Source organism: Dasypus novemcinctus, chromosome 13 (assembly GCF_030445035.2).
Source record: "Dasypus novemcinctus isolate mDasNov1 chromosome 13, mDasNov1.1.hap2, whole genome shotgun sequence".
In the NCBI taxonomy this organism is placed as follows: domain Eukaryota; kingdom Metazoa; phylum Chordata; class Mammalia; order Cingulata; family Dasypodidae; genus Dasypus; species Dasypus novemcinctus.
Window position 1 is genome coordinate 52,320,731 of NC_080685.1, and position 23,608 is coordinate 52,344,338.

At 40.2% G+C, this 23,608-nt stretch overlaps 1 protein-coding gene and 1 pseudogene across 2 annotated transcripts in view; one reads left to right on the forward strand and one right to left on the reverse strand.

Moving 5' to 3' along the window:
- KLHL20 (kelch like family member 20) overlaps positions 1-23,608 on the forward strand; it is a 112,834-nt gene that overhangs the window by 65,946 nt on the left and 23,280 nt on the right. For both annotated transcript variants that reach the window (XM_012522059.4, XM_004484774.4), the window contains exon 6: positions 8,784-8,899. In XM_012522059.4, the coding sequence (XP_012377513.1) occupies positions 8,784-8,899 (116 nt within the window). The remainder of the gene's footprint in view (positions 1-8,783; positions 8,900-23,608) is intronic.
- Positions 11,267-11,766, reverse strand: LOC105745360 (DAZ-associated protein 2 pseudogene; annotated as a pseudogene).

Below are 23,608 nucleotides of genomic sequence, written 5' to 3' on the forward strand. Positions count from 1 at the left end.
GCATTGTAAGATCTACCACACTCCTAAAGAAGCTATGGAAAGATTTCCTCTAGAGCTTGGAGAAGCAATTTCCAAACATTATTTGATGAAAGGAACTCTAGTTGCTTAAAAAAAAAAAGGGCATTTTACTGGGCTCTCTCTGTAATATAGACAAAATTTTATAAATTACTTTTCCTAATTTGAGAAACGTTTAAGATTTAGACTCAAATCTAAAACCATCAGATTTGGTTTTTAAAAGGCTTTTGTTGCACAGGGGGTATAGCTGAGTGATTGAGCGCCTGTTTCACATAAATGGGGTCCTGGGTTCAATCCCCAGTATCTCCCTTAAAAAAAAAAAAAAAAAGAGTTTTGTCCTGCATGTTCAAAATGAAAGAGTAAATCAGTGCTCTTAAGCTATAGGGACCTTTGGCTCTCCCTTACTGACTGAAGAATTATCCCTGATCCTAGAACACAGGATATATCAAATCATTTGCACTTTCTACATTCTGAAGCCTGTCCCTTTAACAGAAGAAATTAGATGGGGATTTTAGATGTTTGTCCTTTACATTAAAAAGTAAACAGCAATTGATTCTCATAGACCTTTACAATAGCAGGAAGGAAAACTCTTAATTCTGCATGATGAAATCTGAAGAAATACAGCAATGACCCCGCCTCTCAAAAAACATAAATCACATTACACTGATTTCTTTTTAATATACTTTTTTATTATTTTTTAAAGATACTTAGATTACATAAATGTTACATAAAAAATATATGGGATTCTATATGTCCCACTCCCTAGCCCTCCCACATTTTCCCACATTAAGAACAGCATTTATTAGTGTGGTACATTTGTTATAGTTGATGAACACATTTGGAGTATTGCCCCTAAATGTGGATTATAGTTTACATTGTAGTTTACACTGTCTCCCGCTCATTTTTGTAAGTTATTACAAGATATATAGTGACCTGTATCTGTCATTTCAGTGTCATTCAGAACAATTCCCAAGTCCCAAAATGCCCCCAAATTACAGCTATTTTTCCCTTTCCCTTCCCTCAAAACCTCCAGTGGCCACTACCTCCACATCAATGATAAAAGTTCTTCCATTGCTAGAATCACAATAAGTCTATAGTAGAGTAATAGTAAGTCTACTCTAGTCCATTGTTCATTCCCCAGTTCTGAGGATTCTGGGATGGTAATGCCCACTCCACCTCTAATTGAGAGGGGGCTTAAATCCCATGGGACTATTCTTGCTTGCAGTTGTAGACTCTGTCCTTGAGATCATCCTTGTCCATCATCTCTTCCTTATTGGTTGTCCTTGGTGAATCCAATGAACTAGAGAGTAGGTGTTACAACTCCATTGAGATTCATGGCCCAACTGGCACATGGAAAGCCCAAAGATTTAAGTTTCTTAGACATATACCTATCAACTCTAGTACTAACTATAGGTTCAAATAGAAGAGGCAGAAGAGCCACGTGTAGGGAAACCACAACGGAATTCAACTCTGTCACACTGGGGAGCATAAATTCCAAAGTAGGGCCCACTGACACAGCACCAAACTTCTGAGCTATCTGCCCTGCCTATAGTGTCTGCATGTCTCCAGATCCCTCAGGAGCCCCACTATTTGAGGCAATATTTACTTTGGCAGTCAATGAGTTCCTGCTGAGACGTGCATAAGCATAACCTCTGGAATGACTTCCCAACTCACTTTGAAGTCACTTAGCCATATAAACTCATTTGTCTTTTTCCTTTCCCCCTTTTGGTCAAGGTCTTTTTCCAGTTGCATTGCTAGTTGGTGCTTGGTAGTAATCCCTTAGTGTCCAGAGAGTCTTATCCCCAGGAATCATGTCCCACACTGAGGGGAAGGTAATGCATTTACATGCTGAGTTTGTCTTAGAGAGAGGCCACATTTGAGCAACAAGGAGGCTCTCAGGAGGTAACTCTTAGGCAACCTATAATACTAGGCTAAGTTTCAATATCAAAAGTGAAGATTCATAAGTAGATTCATCACTATTAAGGGCACTCAGGGGATTCTTACTGTCCCATTAGAGAATGTGGCAGAACTCCCAGGATAGGAATTTGATATTCTTTTGCTTATCATGTGAATCTCCACCCACTGTAACAATGTCCCATGAACAGTTGACTTATAGGTATGCCCTAGGTGAACCTCCTCCCATGCATCCCTCATCTCTGACACCCCACACAAATGATCCTCCCCTGCCACAGCTGTAACCCCCCTGCGATCCAAAACCTCCCCAAAATTGAAGCCAACAAAATAACCAGATACAATTAAATAGGAAAATGATATAATAATGATAGTTTTAAAAATAACTAATAAAATATAAATTATTTTAAAGTTTGAAATAATAAAAAGAAATTTAAAAATTAAAATTTTTTTAAATTATGGCTTTCATTATTGCAAGATCTTCTGTCCCATATGCACAGTGACATCCTCTTCTGTTTATTCCCCCACTGTCTTATTTTTTCCATTCCATCTTCAAAGGAGCTTTAGGTTACAGAAATTCACAATCAGAATATAGGTGATTCCCATATACCCAATATCCTTCCCCTTTCCCCCTCTCCCCTATCAATAACATTTTACATGTGTATGGCACATTTGCTACAATTGATGTACAAACTTTGAAACATTTCTACTAACCATGGTCAGTTCCCTACACTATGGTCTACATTTTGGACTGTACACTTCTATAGATTTTGATGAAGTTTAACGTGGTCTGTATCCATCATCATTGCAAGATCATACGGAACAATTCCATTGCCCCAAAATTGCCCCATGTTCTGTCCATTCCACTCATCCCTCTCCCTCCCCTTGGGACCCATGGTAACCATCAAGATTAACTCATTGAAGGACAACATTCTTAGTTACAACATTATTGAAGACTTGCCGTACTGGCCTGCTCTCCCCTATTAGGCACTGCCTGTGCTCTCAAGAGCCTCCTTCCCCCTAATTATGTGAATCTCCACCCACTGATACAGCACACTGACAAGATGAACACTACACACTCTCCAGAGGTCTGCCCCAGGTGCACCCCGTCCCATATGCCCCCCACATTCAATACCTTAAACCAGTAACCCTCCCCTGCCATATTTGCCAAAAAAGCATTCCCAACATTGTAATTTCAACCACATACTCACCAATCCCCATCGTTCACCTGCTCCCTCCCCCCATTTCCATGGACAGTCCAACCCACCCTCCCCACCCTACTCCCTTACAGACCAGCGCCACCCAACCCAGTAGCACCACTGTTATGCCCATCCACTGCACAACTACACCCTTCCACCTTATCATAGATTTTGCTCATATGGACATTGGCTCACAACCTTCTCCCTTTCTGTCTCCTGTAAACCTATCTTCAAGACTCTAGCTCTGTGAGTCTGCTCAGTTTGCTTATTTTATATTAGTGAGGTCATGTAATATTTGTCCTTCAGTGCCTGGCTTGCTTCACTCAACATAAGGTCTATCCCTGATCCTAGAACATAGGTAGGATATGTCAGAGAACAGGGATAGAACATAAGGCCAATCCCTATTCTTGAACACAGGTAGGACATGTCAAATCATTTGCACTTCTTACAACCTGAAGTCTGTCTCTTTAACAGAAGAAATTAGATGGGGATTTTAGATGTTTGTCTTTTATATTAATAAGTAAACAGCAGAGAAGTGGATGTGGCTGAACCACTTGAGCACCCACCTACCATGTGGGAAGTCCTGGGTTCAGGTCCTGGTTCCTCCTAAAGAAGATGAGCAGACACTGCCTCCCAGCACAATAGAATGCTGCCTCCCCTCAAGGAGCTAGAAAGCGGCCTCTGCCACAACAAGGTAGGCTCCGCCCCCACTGCAACAAGCAGAGGTCATAAACTTAACTGATGAAGCATCCTGTGAGAAGCAGATGTGGCTCAGTCTGTTGGGCACCTCCCTCTCATGTGGGAGGTCCCTGGTTCAGTTCCTGGTGCCTTCTGGAGAAGGTGAGTGAACAATAAACAGATGGATGAGAGAAACATCTGGGGAAGGTGGGGGATAAATAAAAAGAAAAAGAAAGTAAATAAAATAAGGCTTTTTTTTTTTAAAGTAAACAGCAGGGAAGCAGAAGTAGCTCAAGTGATTGGGCTCCTGCCTACCACATGGGAAGTCCCTGGTTCAGTTCCCAGTGCCTCCTAAAGAAGACAGCAAGCTGGCATGATGGGCAGGTGCAGCAAGCTGACACAAGAGACAAACAAGGAAAAACATAATGAGAGACGCAATAAAGCAGGGAGCAGAGGTTCCCACTGCTCCCTAAAGAAGATAAACAAGACAGTGAGCTGGCATGGTGGGCAGGCACAGCAAACTGAAGCAACAAGAGACACGAAAATGCAATGAGAGATACAACAAAGCAGGGAATGGAGGTGGCTCAAGCGATTAGGTGCCTTCCTCCTATATCAGAGACCCTGGATTTGGTTCCGGTGCCTCTTAAAGAAACAAGGAAAACAAACAGACACAGCAAGTACAAACAATGAGGGGTAGGGAGAAATAAATAATAAACAGCAATTGGTTCTCACAGATATTTACAATAGCACGGAGGAAAACCATGAATTCTGCATGCTGAAATCTGAAGAAATAATACAGAGATGACCCTTCCCCACAAAAAACATAAATCACATTGCACTGATATTTTTAAATTTATTGAAGTATAAATGAACATGCGTAAACAATAAGTATATAGTAGCAAGTTGTGAACTTGCAAAACAAATGTGCACAACATCAAATCCACCCTATTTTTTTTTTTAACATTTTTATTACAGAAGTTGTGAACTTATAAAACAATCATGCATATGTGTAGAATTCCCATACATCCTTCACCAATGTACCACACTTCGGTGGGATATCTCTAAGAGATTATGAGATAATATCATCAGATCATCAGATTGTTACAAACAACCATGGTCCATAGCATACATTTGGCACACTTTTTCCATATTCCCCCATTATCAACACGGTACATCTTTGGCATAGATGCATGAATATTAAAGTATTGCTGTTAACTACAGTCCATAACTTAACCAATTGTATTTTTCCCATGTGTTTTAGTCAGCCAAAGGGATGCAAAGTACCAGAAATCTGTTGGTTTTTATAAAGGGTGTTTATTTGGGATAGAAGCTTACAGTCACAAGGCCCTAAAGAGTCCAACTCAAGGTACCAAAAGAGGTACTTTCTCACCCCAAGTCATTGGCCACATGTTGGAGCAAGATAGCGGGCAATGTCTGTGTGGGTTCAGCCTTCCTTCTTCCTCTTAAGGATCCATGGTCCCAGCTTTTTCCTTTTTAGGTTAGCATAAAGCTAGTTTCTCTTTCCCTAGGGCTCATTTCTTTCTGGACTCAGCTGCTCTGCTCCCTCCACCAGGACAGATGTAAACTATCAGACAAATGGTTCATCTCTCTTCCCAGGGCCTCTGCCATGTCTAATGGAACCTTCTCTCTTTTCCTCGCATATCTGCTTCTCTATGTATTTACTTCCCAGGGCTCCAGCATCAAAACTTAAACTCTGTCCTCTGCTGTGGTTTTCTCAGAGTCCCCACCCACCAAGGGGGCAGGGACTCAATATCCTACTGACATGGCCCAATCAAAGCCTTAATCATAATTTAATCAAGTAAAAGTGAAACCTCTGAAGTTAATACAATTTAATATGTCCAGAGGAACAGACCAGTTTATAAACAAACCCAATATCTATTTTTGGAATTCATAAACAATATCAAACTGCTACACCTTGCTTCTCTACATTCTCACCACCCTGTAATAATGGTGTACATCCCTTCTAGCTCACAGAAGGACATTCTTGCATCTGTACCATCAACCATAATTCTCAATCAACTCTGGGTTTCACTGTTATTCAGTCTCCAGTTTATTCTCCAGCTTTCTGTCAGTTGACAGTTACATCCCTTTATAAACCAGCTGCTACTCACCATAATGTGTTACTGTCAACTCCATCCGTTTCCACACTTTTACAGTAAAGTTAATTAAAACCTCTACATACATTAAGCATCAGTAGTCTTTCTCAGCATTCCTTCTATCTCCTAATAACCTATACTTTAGGTTCTAACTCCATTTATTCTTCATGTTTAGTTCATATTAATGAGACCATGCAATATTTGTCCTTTTGGGTCTGGCTTACCTCACTTAACATAATGTCTTCAAGATTCATCCATGTTATCATATATGTCCCAATTTCATTTCTTCTTCCTGTAGCATAGTATTCCATTGTTTGTATATACCGCATATTGCCTACCCATTCATTGGTTGATGGACACTTGGGTTTCCATCTTTGGACAATTGTGAATAATGTCTCTGTGAACACTGGTGTGCAGGTGACTGTTCATGTAAGAGTTTTCAGTTCTTCTGGATATATTCCTAGTAGAGAAATTGCTAGATTGTACCAGAGTTCTATATTTAGCTTCCTGAGGAACAGCCAAACTGTCTTCCACAGAGGCTGCACCATTTTACAATCCCACCAACAGTGAAGGAGTGTTCCTTTCCCATTTCTTGCCATCCTCTCCAGGACTTAATGTTTTCTGTGTTTCTAATAATGGCCATGCTCTGTGGTGCAAGATGTTATCTCATTGTCCTTTTGACTGCATTGCACTGGTTTTGATACAGAAAGTGAGTGTACTTAGAAGTAACCTTAAAAAGAAACCCTTCCTGGGAAACGGACTTGGCCCAGTGGTTAGGGCATCCGTCTACCGCATGGGAGGTCCGCGGTTCAAACCCCGGGCCTCCTTAACCCGTGTGGAGCTGGCCCATGCGCAGTGCTGATGTGTGCAAGGAGTGCCCTGCCACGCAGGGGCATCCCCCACGTAGGGGAGCCCCACGAGCAAGGAGTGCACCCATAAAGACAGCCGCCCAGCACGAAACAAAGTGCAGCCTGCCCAGGAATGGCACCGCCCACACTTCCTGTGCCGCGGACGACAACAGAAGCGGACAAAGAAACAAGATGCAGCAAATAGACACAGAGAACAGACAACCATGGGAGGGGGGGGATTAAAAATAAATAAATAAATCTTTTAAAAAAAAAAGAAGCCCCTTCCTAATATCCTGGCCTCACCATTTACTTGCTGTGTGACCTTAGGTAAGTTACTATAACTTCTTTGTGTAGCAGTTTCTTTATCTATAAAGTAGGGATAATAATAATACCCAACAGGGCTGTTGTGAGGATTAAATGAGATAATATCTATTAAGCACTTAAAATAGGGTATTATAGCAAATAGCTAGAGGTGTTGCTATTTTTGTTACTATTAATTTTGTGGTGGCTTGCTAGGAAATAGCCCTATAGTACTCTTTCCCCCACTCCCCTTTCCCCTCCTCCCACCCTGCTATTTTTGCTGTCTGTGTTGTCTTCTCTTCTCATTTTCTCTCCTCTAGGATTCACCAGGATTCAATCCTGGAGACCGCTGATGGGGAGAGAGGTTCTCTGTCAATTGTGCCACCTTAGTTCCTGGTTTCTGCTGCGCTTCACCTTGACTCTCCCCTTGTCTTTCTTTTGATGCGTCATCATCTTGCTGCGTGACTCACTTGTGCAGGGCACACTGGCTTACCACGGGGGCACTTGCAGGCCACTCGTGTGGACACTGGCTCACCACACGGGCACTTGTGCAGGCATTGGCTTGCCACACAGGCATGCTTTCTCTTCTTCTTTTTCACCACAAGGCCCCAGGGATCAAACCCAGATTCTCCCACATGGTAGGCAGAAGCTCTATCAGTTGAGCCACATCCGCTTCCCTCTATAGTATTCTTTTTAGGAACCCTTGAATGACTTAAAAACCAGCTATTAGAAATCATAGTTTTGGTCTTTAGGGCAGGGGAAGCTAGAAAAAGCTCTTGGTCCTTTGGTTGTGTGTTTCGTTTTGTTTTGCATAGTTTTTGTTTATTTGTTTTTGTGTTTAGTGTTGGTAGACTCAGAAGGGCCTTAGCAAAGCCATATATTGGAAAGTGAATTATTGGGCCATGAATAGGGCTGACCCAGCAAGAATAAATTACTCTGTAACATAAGCCTAGAAAAATGAAAATGTGGACTAGTTTAGGAAATATTTCAGGGTAGAGAGAGACAGAGTAACAGAATGAGTTTGTATTACTCACACCCTGAATCACTCATAGAGTAAGTGATTCATAATTTGTATGAGGATATTGTATTTAACAAATGTAATTACTAGGTTAATTAAAGTCCCTTAATTTTAGACAGTAAAAAATATTTTTCATCCTCGGTGGACTTATTAAGAAAAAACAATTCATACAGTGCCAGATAGCAAATTAATATTAAGTGACAGGAGGCAGGTGTAGCTCCAGTGGTTAAAAAAAAAAAAGCAGTATAGTATTTATTTTTAGCAATTGAATTTTTGACACAGTTTTATTACTTTAATCAGTCTAGCAAGTATATGGTACCCTAGCTGATGTTCTACTTTGTCAGTATCCTCCATATTCTAATAAAATTTACTTAAAAACAAACTATGCAGCCTGGAAACCAAGATGTAATTTTCAGTTTTCCAAAGGTTATTGTTGGCCCCAAGCGTATTGAGTTTTAGTCTAAATTTGCATTGAGATATGATGTCATGATGGGAATACCGGCAAATTCACAACTCATGGTGTGACCAGCATCATTGCTCTCATGTTTGTGTCCCTTTTAAATATTGCCTGGCATCCATGATTGTTTTGATTTATGCTTGCTCCACTTTCCCAAATTACATACTCTAAGCCATGATGGGACTTCACTAACAGTGTTATTTAAACATTTGGAATAAAGGCAGAATTTTTTTTCCACAGAGACTTGGTAGATGAGGCTAAAAACTACCTCCTCTTGCCTCAAGAACGACCGCTAATGCAAGGACCAAGGACAAGACCACGGAAACCTATCCGATGTGGAGAAGTGCTCTTTGCAGGTTTGGATCTTAATTTACTGTGATTGCTAGACTAAAACCAAATGGTTTTCCTCCTGGAAATGTTATTTGAATAATCTGTACAACTGTGATATCCACTGTCAAAAGGAACACAAAAGAAGGCTGAGGTTTGTGAATCTGACAGCATATAGTTTGAATCTTTTTTTTTCAAAGATTTATTTTATGTATTTCTCTCCCCTTTCCCCCATTGTCTGCTCTCTGTTTCCATTCGCTATATGTTCTTCTGCGTCCACTTGCATTATCAGGCGGCACTGGGAAACTGCGTCTCTTTTTTGTTGTGTCATCTTGCTACATCAGCTCTCCATGTGTGCGGTGCCACTCCTGGGCAGACTGCACTTTTTTCACATTAGGCTGCTCTCCTTGTGGGCCACACTCCTTGCACATGGGGCACCCCCACATAGGGGTATGGCACGGCACTCCTTGCACGCTGCAACATTGCATGTGGGCCAGCTTACCACACAGGTCAGGAGGCCCTAGGGATCGAACCCTGGACCCTCCATATGGTAGGCGGATGCTCTATTAGTTGAGCCACGTCGTTTCCCTAGCTTGAATCTTAAGCCATGACCCAACACTGGTATTCTCCAAGAGTGCTTTATTTTTATGTAATTTTTTATAAATCTAAAAAATATTGTACAGTGGATACTTTGTCGAAATTACTCACATGCATTAATTTATATACCAATGTTCTAGCACCTGATAATTACATGGAACTGTCAAAAACATCTTACATAAATCAGTACTTTTTCCTAGCTCTGTTAATCTTATAACCAAAATGACCTACGGTATCATTTTGTTCCTACTGTCTGCTCATAAATCTCTGAGATCTTTCCAACTCAGATGCTTTACGTCTGTGCATGTAAAGTCAGTTCTCTGGTCACCTGAATAAGAATTTCCTCATTGTTTTGGGTTTTTTTTTAAGATTTTATTTTTTATTTATTTCTCATTATTTAATAAAATGTCTCATTAGTTCTTACCCTTCAATTTTTTTTTCCAAATCCTGATTCTTGGAGCTAGTGGAGATGTAATGTGTTTAAGTACCTAAGTTTCAGTATATCCATGGCTTCTTGGATATGGGCATCTTCCAATTCATATTATCATATGTGAAGTGTTCTTTTTTTTTTAATCTGCCACATAGTCTTTGTTCTACATTTTTAGTATAAAAAAATTAAGTGCACCACAGTGTAGAGCTGAACTTCCATTCATAGTCAGTGTTACAGTCAAACCTCACATATACAGAATATAAATTTAGATTAACTGAAATCATAAGATAAAATCCAGTTTCAGAAAACCAAAATCAAAATACTAAGGATCCCTGAAATATTCTTAATTCTGAATGGGATTTCACTAGACTTCAAGTCATTTTGTAGTGAGGCATTCACAATATGACCCCACTGACCTAGCTTAGGAAATCTTAGGAGCCATGAATGGCACATCAGACACTCTGACAAGAAATGGTAACCAATTTTTAGAATGTTTTAAATTTGGCTGTAAAGTCACCAGGCTTTTGAAATACATCCTTCTCCTTGCCACTCATATTTTAAACAAGCTATTTTTTACAGTACAGTTTGCAGTGTCATGAGCTCAGTTTTTCTGGAGCTGAAGCAAATTTGTGTTACGTTCTTATATGCAGTGGCAACCTATGAGAAGGGTCCAAAAGGCACCCTCCACTTTTGCCTGAAAGGATGCAAAAGCAGAAGTAATGGGGTTTGTGCTTGGGGGACAGAGGAGTTTTCAGAGGATCCTTGTGAATGACTAGTTAAAAGGTGACAAGTGGGGAGAAGTGCAAGGAGAGAAGGAAATTAGTCTGACTGACTTTCTGTCCTGCACCATTGATTCAATGTAGACTGATGGGAGGGAATGGAAGACTGGGGCTAGGGGTACATGGGACAAAGGATGGAAAGGAAGAGTCAGACAACTAATGTGTTTCACTGTTAACAAGTAACATAAATTGAAGACTTAAAGGAGATTAAAAACCAATTAGAATAATTTGGCAACTTTAATTCTTAGGAAGATCAAAGTTCCTTCCAAACCTAATTTGATGTTTTATTACTAAAAGCAAAGACTAGTAGGATACAGTATTACTCTGGAGGAATTGAAGGACGATTCTTAAGAGTTGCTTCACCCACATTCATTTTATGAATGGATACCTTCCCTACCTCAAAATGCTTTAGGGAGGTACTGCTACCATTATACAATGCCTCGTTAAATCTGAAAAGTTTGGACACTAGAAAGACACCCCAACAATGTGTCCAAACCGCAACTTCAAGTTAATATGACTAAAGCAGTTACATTGTGAGAAGTGCTGAAGGTATATGATATCTTTCCCAGCACAGAGGTGACCTTGGTTCCTCACCAGGTGATGGAGCCACCATCTGTGCCACCCATGAAGAAGTTTCCCTTTCGGTGAGTTATGAGGATGTTGACTCCCTGCATGACTGCAAGCTGAACAGCATTGGGAGGGCATCCAGGGGTAGAGGAAGAATGTTGCCAGCAGTCGCTGCATCTCCAAATCTGGCACCTGTGTCATATCCTGCTTCCATCAGCACTCCTGAACCATGTAGATAGATGGGGCCAACTGGATAATAAGCCATGAGGATTGTGAACCCAAAGGTCCAATAGCCACATACTGGGCCAGGGGAAGACAAGGTGCCAGGAAATGCAGCTGGCATGATAGGGACTGTGGCAGCCCCTGGGTACACAAAACTTGGATGATACTGCTCTGAGTAAGCAGGTGGAGCATCAGTTTAGGGTGGAGTCTAAGGAAGATGCAAGGTTTGAGGATACACTGGATTCCCAGGAGGCTGCATAGGGTAGGTTGCATGCGTTGGATATTGACCTTTCCTGTTCATAGTGGTTGCGAGTCTGGTTTGGCTTGTTGTGGTGTATGGTTATTTTTTTCATCCTCTTCCTGTTTAGAGTAACTTCCATGTCTGTGTTCTATTCTTTTTCATCATTAGGGTATGATACCATCATTAGGGTATGATAACCTTTCCCATCAGCCTAACCTATCTTTTCTCTCTCCAGCTTAAATCTCTCTTGGAAATGGGGATGTATTTTCCTCTATATTTTTTAAAGAGAAATTTGTTCATTTCTGTTTTAATTTCTCTCTTTTAAAATGTTTTCTTTTAAATTTCTTCATGTGTAGAATTGCAGCATTTCTTCCAAAAGAAAATTGTTGCCAAATTTTCTTTTTGTCTCTAATCCTCATCTTACTTTTTTCTTTCTCATTTGGAAGCATTTCTTCATTCTTGTTTCAGATTTCAAACTTAGTAATTAATTCATCATGCAGTGAATTCTCCCATACTGCAGTGTTCTAATGTCTCTATTATTATTTGCAGATTCATTATTTCTAATATTCATATTTATCCCTATTATTTTCATTCCTATATATGCATGCACATTTATGTCTTCATCTGTGCATATGAGGTCATATACACCTGCGTGCACACAACTACACACATCTGCATTCTTACTCCTTCATCCCAGGCTATGGTTACCAAAGATTGGTAAAGAAATTCATTTCCAGATTTGGTTAAGTTCATGGGAAAGTCTATATAGCATTTATTTAGCTTTCATGGTTCAGTTAAAGAAATTATACTTTTAAGGTTCTTTTATATGCAAAAATAATCTGTTGTGCCAGCTCCCCATACATGTGAGAATGCTGTACGTTATATTAGACCTTTTCTGTTTCCCAATTTTGAAAGTCTGTTTATTTTTTTAAATTAGAAGTCTGTAAGGTCTGATTATTTGGTATCTGTGGCTTCATGATGTCATGATAGTTTCAGAAATTCTAGGATTAGGGCCATCTTTGTGGAGGCATTTCCATTAACTGTCTTATTTAGCTGTCAATTTTAGTATCTGAAGTACAGAAGTGGCAATACACTACTGGTTTGCAGACCTCAGAACATTCTGGCAATGATTGGGAAAAAATTTAAGAATGAGGGGCTATAACAGGAACTCAAGGGAAATTACAACAGATAAACACGGCCCTGTGATCAAAAGAAAGAAGCCCAATCCGAATCAGTGTATGGACAGTACATTTAAGTTGCAGGGTCTCTTCTGGATTCAGTGAGGGTACCAATTCAGTGGTACTAGACTAGATTCCTTTGGGAATGCTGAGGGACAATTATGTAGCTCCATTTCATTAGAAATTTTAACTTGATTTCTCTTAAATTATTGAATAACCCATCATCTTTATCCTCCTGCTTCCTATCATACTTCCTCAATATGACATGATTGATTATTATCAAGTGACTTGTTTTCCATGTATAACCTTCTTCACTAAAATCTCATTTGCCTCATTTAATTAAATCATAGAATCAATTCATCCACACTTTTATCTTCTTTAGAAACCAGTTAAATAAGATCAATTTTATTCTCTTAAATTCTGACTAGTAATCTTATAATTGCATTTGCTGATTGGGTATAAATCTCATTCCTCTTCTACATTGTTAACTACTTGAAGTCAAGGACTGTTTATAATTTTATTTTTTTTTAAGATTTATTTATTTATTCCCCACCACCACCACCACCTTGTCTGCTCTCTGTCTGTTTGTTGTGTGTTCTTCTGTGGACCTTCAAGAATGGGAGAGAGGCGATCATTCTCTTGCGCCACCTCAGCTCCCTTGTCTGCTGTGTCTCTTATCTCTTCTCTGTCTCTTTTTGTTGTGTCATCTTACTGCGCCAGCTCTCTGCTCAGGCCAGCTCATTGCACAGGCCAGCTTGCCTTCAACAGGAGGCCCCAGGTTTTGAACCCTGGCCTCATATATAGTAGACAGGAGCCCAATCACTTGAGCCACATCCGCTTCCCTGTAATTTATTTTTGTATTTCCCAAATTGAGTGTCAATCTTGTCAGAGTAGGCACTCAATAAAGATTAACTGAATGTTGTTGATCCAGAGGAACACCTAATGAGATTGATTAATGGAAAAACAAAAAAATGAAAAGGGCATGCCAGTAATAATACTGTTACTAATGTCACTTTTTATGTGAAAGATAACTTATTTTTTTATTAGAGAAGTTGTGAGCTTATAAAATAATCATGCATAACATGCAGAATTCCCATACATCATCCCTCCACCAATACCTTGCATTGTTTTGGAACATTTGTTACAGATTATGAAAGAACATCATCTAAGTAAAAAAACTATGGTCCATAGCTTTAATTTTATATATTTTTCCATACACTTCCCTATTATTAGTATTGTACATTTGTTATAGTTCATGAGAGAATGCCCTGTTAATCACATTCCATCATCTACCATATGGTTCACTGTTTTATACAGTTCCATGCCTTGTATATCCATCCAAAGTATGTACAAGTGGCTCTCAGTTTCATCACAGTTGTGCTGTGATCTCCTCAGTAAGTTTTTTAACGTCTCCCTTAATCCATATCCCTCTATTATTGACTTTAGTGTTGATATGGTACCTTCTTTGACATCAATGCAAGAATTTTACAATATTGCTTTTCATTGTAGCCCATAAGTTACATTATTTGTATTTTTCCAATGCATCATCATATTCTTACCACCTTGTAATAGTGATGTACATTTGTTCTAATTCATAGAAGAGCTTTCTTGTATTTGTGCTATTAACCACAGTCGTCATCCACCACTGGGTTCACTATGTTATACAGTCCGTAGATTATTCTTTAGCTTTCTTTCTATTAACATTTATGTCCCTAGACTACCCCTTTCAGCCATAATCCCATTTATAAACAAGCTGTGTTACTTATACTCACAATAATGTGTTACCATCAACTCTATTTCCATGCTTTTAAATCAAGCTAATTAAAAATTTTACATACATTAAGCATCAGTACCCTTCTTACCCCTTATCCTATCTCCTAGTAACCTATACTCTAGGTTTTAACTCCACGTCTTTATTCTTTGTTTTTAGCTCATATTAGTGAGACCATACAATATTTGTTCTTTTGTGTCTGGCTTATTTCACTCAGCATAAAGTCCTTAAGGTTAATCCATGTTGTCATATCTGCCCCAATTTCATTTCATCTTAAAGCAGCATAGTATTCCATCGTATGTATATACTACATTTTGTTTACCCATTCCTCAGTTGATGGATGCTTGGGCTGGTTCCATATTTTAGCAATTGTGAATAATAGTGCTATGAACAGGGAAGCGGAAGTGGCTAAAGCAATTGGGCTCCCATCTACCATATAGGAGGTCCAGGATTCGATTCCCAGGGCCTTCTGGTGAGGGCAGACTGGCCCACAAAGCAAGCTAAGAGCTGGCCCATACAGAGTGCTGGCCCCCATGAAGTGCTGGCCCACATGGAGAGCGGGCGTAGCAGGATGACACAACAGGAAGAGGCATAGAAGGGAGACAATGGGGGACACAGCAGACTGGGGAGCTGAGGTGGCACAAGAGATTGAGTGCCTCTCTCCCACTCCAGAGGGTCCTGGGATCAGTTCCCGGTGCTGCCTAGAAGGGGAGGGACAAGCAGACACAGAAGAACACACAGCAAATGGACATAGAAAGCAGACAGCACAAAAGCAGCGGGGTGGGGGTGGGGATAAGTAAATAAATCTTAAAAAAAAATAATAATGCTATGAACAGTGGTGTGCAAATATCTGTTTGTGTCCCTGTTTTCAGTTCTTCGGGATATATTTCTAGTAGAGAGATGGCCAGAGCATACTGCAGTTCTGTATTTCGCTTCCTGTGGAAACGCCAAGCTGTCTTGTAGTTTTCTGTTATTTTAATAATGGCCAGTCTATGAGGTGTGAGATGATATCTCGTTGTAGTTTTGATTTGCATTTCCCTAATACCTAGTAATATTGAACATTCTTTCATGTGTTTTTTTGCCATTTGTATTTCCTCTTTGGAAAAATGTATGTTTAAGTATTTTGCCCATTTTTAAATTGGATTGCTTGCCCTGTTATTGTTGAGTTGTGTGATCTCTTTATATAGCATGGAAATCAAATTCTTATTGAATATGTGGCTTCCAAATATTTTCTCCTGTTAAGTGGACTGCCTTTTCACCAGCGTGATAAATCCTTGGGAGCACAAAAGTTTTGAACTTTGAGAAGCTCCCATTTATCCATTTATCCATTTTTTCCTTTGTTTTTCACGATTCCAGTGTAAGGTTTAAGAAACTACCACCTACCACCAGGTCTCAAAGATGTTTTACTCTATTTTCTTCTAGAAGTTTTATGGTTCTACCTTTTATATTTAGGCCTTTATTCCATTTTTATTTTGTATAAAATATTTTGTATATTTATTCCATATTTATTTTTGTATAAGTTGTGAAATATGTCCTCTTTCTTTTGGATATGGATACCCAGTTCTCCCTGCACCATTTGTTGAATAGACTATTCTGCCCCAGCTGGGTGGGATTGACAGCTTTGTCAGTAATCACTTGGCTGTAGATATGAGGAACTGTTTCTGAAGAATCAATTTGGGACCATTGGTCTCAATGTCTCCTTTTATGCCAGTCCCATGCCGTTTTTACCACTGTAGCTAGGTAATATGATTTAAAGTCCGTAAGTGAGAGTCCTCCAACTTCATTCTTCCTTTTTAAGATGTTCCTAGTTATTCAGGACCCCTTACCCTTCCAAATAAATTTGATAATTGGGCTTTCTATTTCTTTAAAAAAGGTTGTTGGAATTTTTTTCTCTTCCCCCCCTTCCCCCCGCACTTGTCTGCTCTCTGTGTCCATTTGTTGTGTGTTCTTCTGTGTCCGCTCGTATTCTTGTCATTCTTGTCGGTGGCACCAGGAATCTGTATCTCTTTCTGTTGCATCATCTTGCTACATCAGCTCTCCCTGTGTGTGGCACCATTCCTGGGCAGGCTGCATTTTGTTTTGTTTTTTCACACAGGGCGGCTCTCCTTGAGGGGCACACTCCTTGCACGTGGGCTCCCCTATGCGGGGGACACCCCTGCATGGCACAGCACTCCTTGCATGCATCAGCACTGCGCATGGGCCAGCTCACCACACGGGTCAGGAGGCCATGGGTTTGAACCCTGGACCTCCCATGTGGTAGGCAGACACTTTATCCATTGAGCCAAATCCAATTCCCGAGGTTGTTGGAATTTTTATCAGGATTATATTGAATGTGTAAGATGTCATTTCTACCCAAACTGATTTACACATTCGATTCCAATCCATAAACATGGAAAGTCCTTCTATTTATTTAGGTCTTCTTTGATTTCTTTTAGAAATACATTGTAGTTTTCTGAATACATGTCCTTTACATCCTTGGTTAAGTTTATTCCTAGATATTTGATTCTTTTAGTCACTGTTGTAAATAGAAGTTTTTTCTGAATTCCTCCTTAGATTGCTTATCAGTAGTGTAAGGAAGTGCTACTGATTTTTGCTTATTAATCATGTATCCCACTACTTTGCTGAACTTGTCTATTAGTTTTAGTAGCTTTGTTGTAGATTTTTGGGGATGTTCTAGCTATAGGATCATATCTGCAAACCATGAAAGCTTTACTTCTTCCTTTCCAATTTGAATGCCTTTTATTTCTTATACTTGCCTGGTTTTTTTTACCTAGACCCTCTAGCTCTATATTGAACAACTTTGGTAGCATTAGACCTCCTTGTTTGTTCCCAAACTCAACAAGAACGTTTTCAGCCTTTCACCATTGAGTACAATGTTAGCTGTGGGTTTTCCATATATGCCTTTTACCATGTTGATAACATTTCCTTCAATTCTTATATTGTGGAGTGTTTTTACCAAGAAAGGATACTGTAATTTGTCGAATGCCTTTTCTGCATCACTCAATGTGATCATGTGATTTTTCATCTTTGATTTATTGATATGATATATTACAGTGATTTTTCTTGTGTTGAACCACTGTTGCATTCCTGGGATAAAACCAACTTGATCATAATAAACAGTTCTTTATTTTTTTCTCTCTCTCTCTTTTTATTTTTTTTTAAATGTTATATGCAAAAAATATAAAAGGTTCCCATATACCCCCCAACCCCCTCACCCCACTCCTCCCACATCAACAACCTCTTTCATCATCATGGCACATTCATTGCATTTGGTGAACACATTTTGGAGCACTGCTGCACCACATGGATAGTGGTTTACATTGTAGTTTACACTCTCCCCCAGTCCACCCAGTGGGCCATGGCAGGACATACATTGTCCAGCATCTGTCTCTGCAGTACCACCCAGGACAACTCCCAAGTCCTGAAAATCCCCCACATCATATCACTCTTCCCTCTCCCTACCCTCAGCAGCTACCATGGCCACTTTCTCCACATCAATGCTACAGTTTCTTCCATTACTAATCATAATAGTTCCATAGTAGAATATCAGTAAGTCAACTCTAATCCATACTCTATTCTTCCATCCTGTGGACCCTGGGATGGTTACGTCCACTCCACCTCTATATCAAAGGGGGCTTATATTCCACATGGATGATGGATGCCATTCTCCTGCTTTCAGTTGTAGGCACTTTTGACTCCCTGGTGTGGTAGTTGACCTTCTTCCCCTCCTTATTAGCTGGCCGGGGTATGTCTAATAAACCAGAGGGTAGGAGTTGCAAGTCTGCTGAGGCTCAGGGCCTGGCTGTCACATGACTCCCAGGGATGAGCCTCCCTGGTGCCAAGGGATTACTACCAAGCACCAGCTGATGATGTAACTAGAAAAAGACTTGAATAAAAGGGTCAACTCAGACCAGCAGAATATCTCAGCCTGCATGTAATATCAGGTGTTAAAAACTGCTTTTTGACCTTGAATAAAAGGGGGAAATGGAAAGGACAAATGAGTTTATATGACTATGAGTCTCCAAAAGAGTCAGGAGGTCATTAGAGGGATCATGCTTATGCACACTTCAGCAGAGGCAGCCAAAGTAGATGCAACCCCAGGTATTAGTTCTCCTGAGGGCTACAGAGAACCACAGGTTCTATGGTCATGGCAGATGGCTCTGGAGTTCAGTGCCATGTCAGTTGGCCCTACTTTGGAGTTTGTGTTCCTGAGTGTGATGAAGTTGGACTCAGATGTGACCTTCCTACACATGCCTCTTCTGTCACTTTTACTGAACCTGTGGTTGGCGCTGGGGTTGGTGTATACTCAAGAGACCTGAATAGTTCTTTCAATGTATTGTTGGAATCAATTAGCTAGTGTTTTGTTAAGGATTGGTCTTTAGTTTTGTTTTTTTTTAATTAGAATTTTATTGAATTCATGATAAATTTGGGGAGAATTTGCATCTTACCTTTACTGTATCTTCCAATAAATGAATAAATGAATATAGCTTTTTTTTGTTTACATTATTGTTTATATTTTACACTGTACAAATTTCTAGATTTTTAGTTTTCTTATGTTTTACATTATGGTTTACATTTTAGTTTATAGACTTTTCTTTTTCTTCTTTGTTTTCTTTTAAATGTTAAATTAAAAAAATATGAGGTCCCCATATACCCCCTACCCCACCCACCCCACCCCTCCCACATCAACAACCTCTTCTATCATTGCAGCACATCCACTGCACCTGGTGAATCCATTCTGGAGCACCGCTGCACCACATGGACAGGGTCCACACCATAGTCCACACTCTCCCCCAGTCTACCCAGTGGGCCACGACAGGGCATACAACATCCAGCATCCATCCCTGCAGCACCACCCAGGACAACTCCAAATCCTGAAAATGCCCCCACACCATATATCTCTTCTTCCATCTCCCTACCATCAGCAGCCACTGTGGCCACCCTCTTCACATCACTACTTGGTCTGTAGTTTTCTTTATCTGGCTTTGGTATTAGGGTAGTATTGGCATCATAGAATCAGTTTGGTAGAGCTCCCTCCTGTTTAATGTTTTGAAAGAGTTTGAATAAAATTGATATTATATCTTCCTTGGATGATGGTAGAATTCACCTGTGAAGCCATCTGGTCCAGGGTTTTTATGTTGAGGATGTTTTTGATGACTTCATTCTCTTTAAATGGCATTGGTTTGTTGAGGTCTTCTATTTCTTCTAGGGTCAGTGTAAGTTGTTCATATGTTCCTAGGAATTTTCTGTTTCATTTATGCTGTTTAGTTTGTTGCTATACAGTTATTCCTAGTTATCCTCTTATTTCTCTGGGGTCAAGAGTAATGTTCCTGCTTTCATTTCTGATTTTATTTCTTTGCATCTTCTCTCTTTTTATTTTCTTTATCAGCCTAGATAAGAGTTTCTCAATTTTTTTTTTAAGATTTTTTTTTCTCTTCCCTTCCCCCTACCCACCCCAGTTGTCTGCTCTCTGTGTCCATTTGCTGTATGTTCTTCTGTGACCACGTCTATCCTTATCAGCAGCACCGGGAATCTGTGTCTCTCTTTATTGTATCATCTTGTTGTGTCTGCTCTCCATGTGTGCGGCACCATTCTTGGGCAGGCTGCACTTTCTTTCACACTGGGCGGCTCTCCTTATGGGGCTCACTCCTTGCGCATGGGGCTCCCCTACATGGGGGACACCCCTGCGTGGTACGGCACTCCTTGCGTACATAAGCACTGCGCATGAACCAGCTCCACATGGGTCAAGGAGGCCCGGGGTTTGAACCGTGGACCTCCCATGTGGTAGGCAGAGGCCCTATCCATTGGGCCAAGTCCACTTCCCTCAATTTTATTGATTTTCTTAAAGAACCAACTTTAGGTTTTGTTAATTCTCTTTTTTTTTTTTCCTCAATTCCATTTACTTCTACCCTGATCTTTGTTTTTTTGTTCCTTCTGCTTGCTTTGGGAATAGTTCGCTGTTCTTTTCCTTGTTCCTCCAGATGTGTGGTTAGCTCATTGTTATTAGCGCTTTCTTCTTTTTTAATGTAAACTCTTAAGAGCTCTAAATTTCCCTCTCAACACTGCCTTCATTGCAACCTATAGGTTTTGATACGTTGTTTTCATTTTCATGTCTTGAGATATTTATTGATTTCACTTGCAGTTTCTTCTTTGATCCACTGATTATTTAAGAGTGAGTTGTTAATCTCCATATATTTGTGAATTTTCCCTTTTTCTACCTGTTGATTTCCAGCTTCATTCCATGGTGATCAGGAAAAGTGCCTTTTTAAATTTATAGAGATCTGTTTGTAACCCAACATAACAACATATGGACCATCTTAGAGAAATATCCATGAGCACTTGAGAAGAATGTATATCCTGCTATTTGGAGGTGCAGTGTTCTGTATATGTCTATTAAGTTTAGTTCATTTATCCTCTTATTCAAATTCTCTGTTTATTGATCATCTTCTGCCCGGATGTCTATACAATGATGAGTGGTGTATTGAAGTTTCCAACTGTAATTGTAGAGATTTCTGTTTCGCCCTTCAGTTTTGCCAGAGTGTGCCTCCTGTATTTTGAGTCATGATTAGTTGCATATACATTTATTATTATTATTTCTTCCTTTTGGTAACAGATCATGTCCTTTCTTGTCTCCAATAACAGCTTTGCTTTTAAAGTCTATTTCATCTGACATAAGTATAGCTAGGCTTCCCCCCCTCCTTTTTTTTTTTTTTTTTGGTTGCTGCATGAGTGAGATTTTTTTCCCCAGCCTTTCACTTTCAATCTGTTTGTATCCTTGGGTCTAAGGTGAGTCAGTGTATAGCATTGTACACAGCACATACATGGCTCATATTCCCTTATCCATTCTGCTAATGTGTTTCTTTTGATTGGGGAGTTTAATCCTTTAACATTCAATGCTGTTACTGTAAAGGCAGTTCTTTTATCACTTATTTTGACCTTTTAGTTACTTTTACTAATATAGTCTCCATTTCTAGACTGTCTTCCAAGCCTCTCTCTCTTGTCTTTTCTTTTCAGACTATAGCACTCCCTTTAGTACTTCCAGTTATGCTGATCTCCTGCTTAAAAACTCTCTCAGCTTCTGTTTATCTGTGAATATTCTAAATTTGCCCTCATTGTTGAGATACAGTCTTGCCAGTTAAAAGATTCATTGCTGGCAGTTTTTCTCTTGCATTATCTTAAATGTATCAGACGACTTCTTCTTGCCTCCATGGTTTCTGATGAGAAATCAGTACATAATCTTATTGGGCATCCCTGTTATGTAATGAATTGCATATCTCTTTTTGCTTTCAGAATTCTCTCTTTATCTTTGGTATTTGACATTCTGATAATTATACGGCTTGGAATAGGTCTATTTGGATTTATTCAGATTGGAGTACATTGTGCTTCTTTGACATGGATACCTATGTCCTTCAGTAGGGTTAGGAGATTTTCTACAATTATCTCCTCAAATATTCCTTCTTCCCCTTTTCTTTTCTCTTCTCCTTCTGGGACACCCATGATATGTATGTTTGCACATCTCTTGTTTAGTGCCCTGAGATACTGTTAAATTTTTTCCCATTCTTTTATCTGTTCCTTTGTGTTTTCGCTTTCAGGGCCCTATCTTCAAGCTCACTGGTTCTTTCTTCTGCCTCTTCAGATCTGTTATATGCCTCCATTGTATTTTTATTTTCATTTATTGTGCCTTTCATTCCCATAAGAACTGCTATTTTTCTATGTATGCTTTCAAATTCTTCTTTGTATTCACCCAGTGTCTTAATATCCTTAATCTCTTTAGCCATTTCATTGAATTTATTAAGGAGATTTGTTTGAACATCTGTGATTAGTTGTCTCAACTCCTTTATGTCATTTGGAGGGTTAGTTTGTTCCTTTGATTGGGCCATATCTTCCTGTTTCTTGGTATGGCTTGTAATTTTTTGTTGGGGTTTTAGCATCTGATTTTCTTGGTGCATTTATTCTAGGCTCAGTTTCTTTCTTTAGTGTAGAGCTTTCTATTTTATTGGCTTTGTGCTGCAGCCCCTCTTTCATATTTGGTTCAACTTAATTTGGAACTTTATAATGCTCGTGTTTATTAGCCAATCTGGATTTTTTTCCAGCTCTTTTTCATCTGTTTCTTGCCCTGTCTCCCTTGCTGAGGGTGGAATAGGAACCAAGGGTGCAGATGATACTGTAAGCCATGGAGACTGAAGCTGCCTGTGTTGCCCCCAAGAACCAATGAAGCTTCTTCCACCTTTTTCCCCTGCCAGGGGTGGGGATGAAACCTCAGCTGTGTGTAGTATTCCAAGCTATGCAGACCAAGACTGTCTGTAGTTGCCTGGAGAGACTGATGGAGGTCCACACACCATCCTTTCCTACCTGGTGTGGGGATGAAGCTGCAGATGCGGGCAGTAAACTAAGTCATGTGGGCCAAACTGACCTCAGTTGCTCAGGTAGACTGATAAAGAACCCCTCTCTTTCCCTGTCAGGGGCAGGAATGGAGCCACAGGTGTGGGAATAGTCTAAGCAGTGCAGGCCAAAGGTGACTGCAGTTGCCCAGAAAGGCTACAGAAGAACAACCACCCTCTCCTGCCCTGGCAGGGATGGGGATGGAGCCACAGGTGTGCACAACAGTCTTGTTTGTGTGGGCCAAAAGTGCCTGCAGTTGCCCAGAGAGGCTGAGGAAGCACCATCCCTCTCCTGTCCTGCTGGGTCGGGCATGTAGCCACAGGTTTGCCCATCAGTCTAGTCCAGCAGGCCGAAAGCAACTACAGTTGGCCCAGAAAGGCTAGTGCAGGTCCCCATAGCTTCCTCCCTGTCAGAGGTGAGGCTGGAGCCCAGCCTAGGGCAACAATCTGACCTGGGTGGAAAGACTCCAGTCCCTACCATCACTGTGATTTTCAATCAGTTGCACTTCCCCTCATGCCAGGGGCAAAGTTAAAATGGAGGCTACCAACCTCTTTCTGAACTGGACCATTTC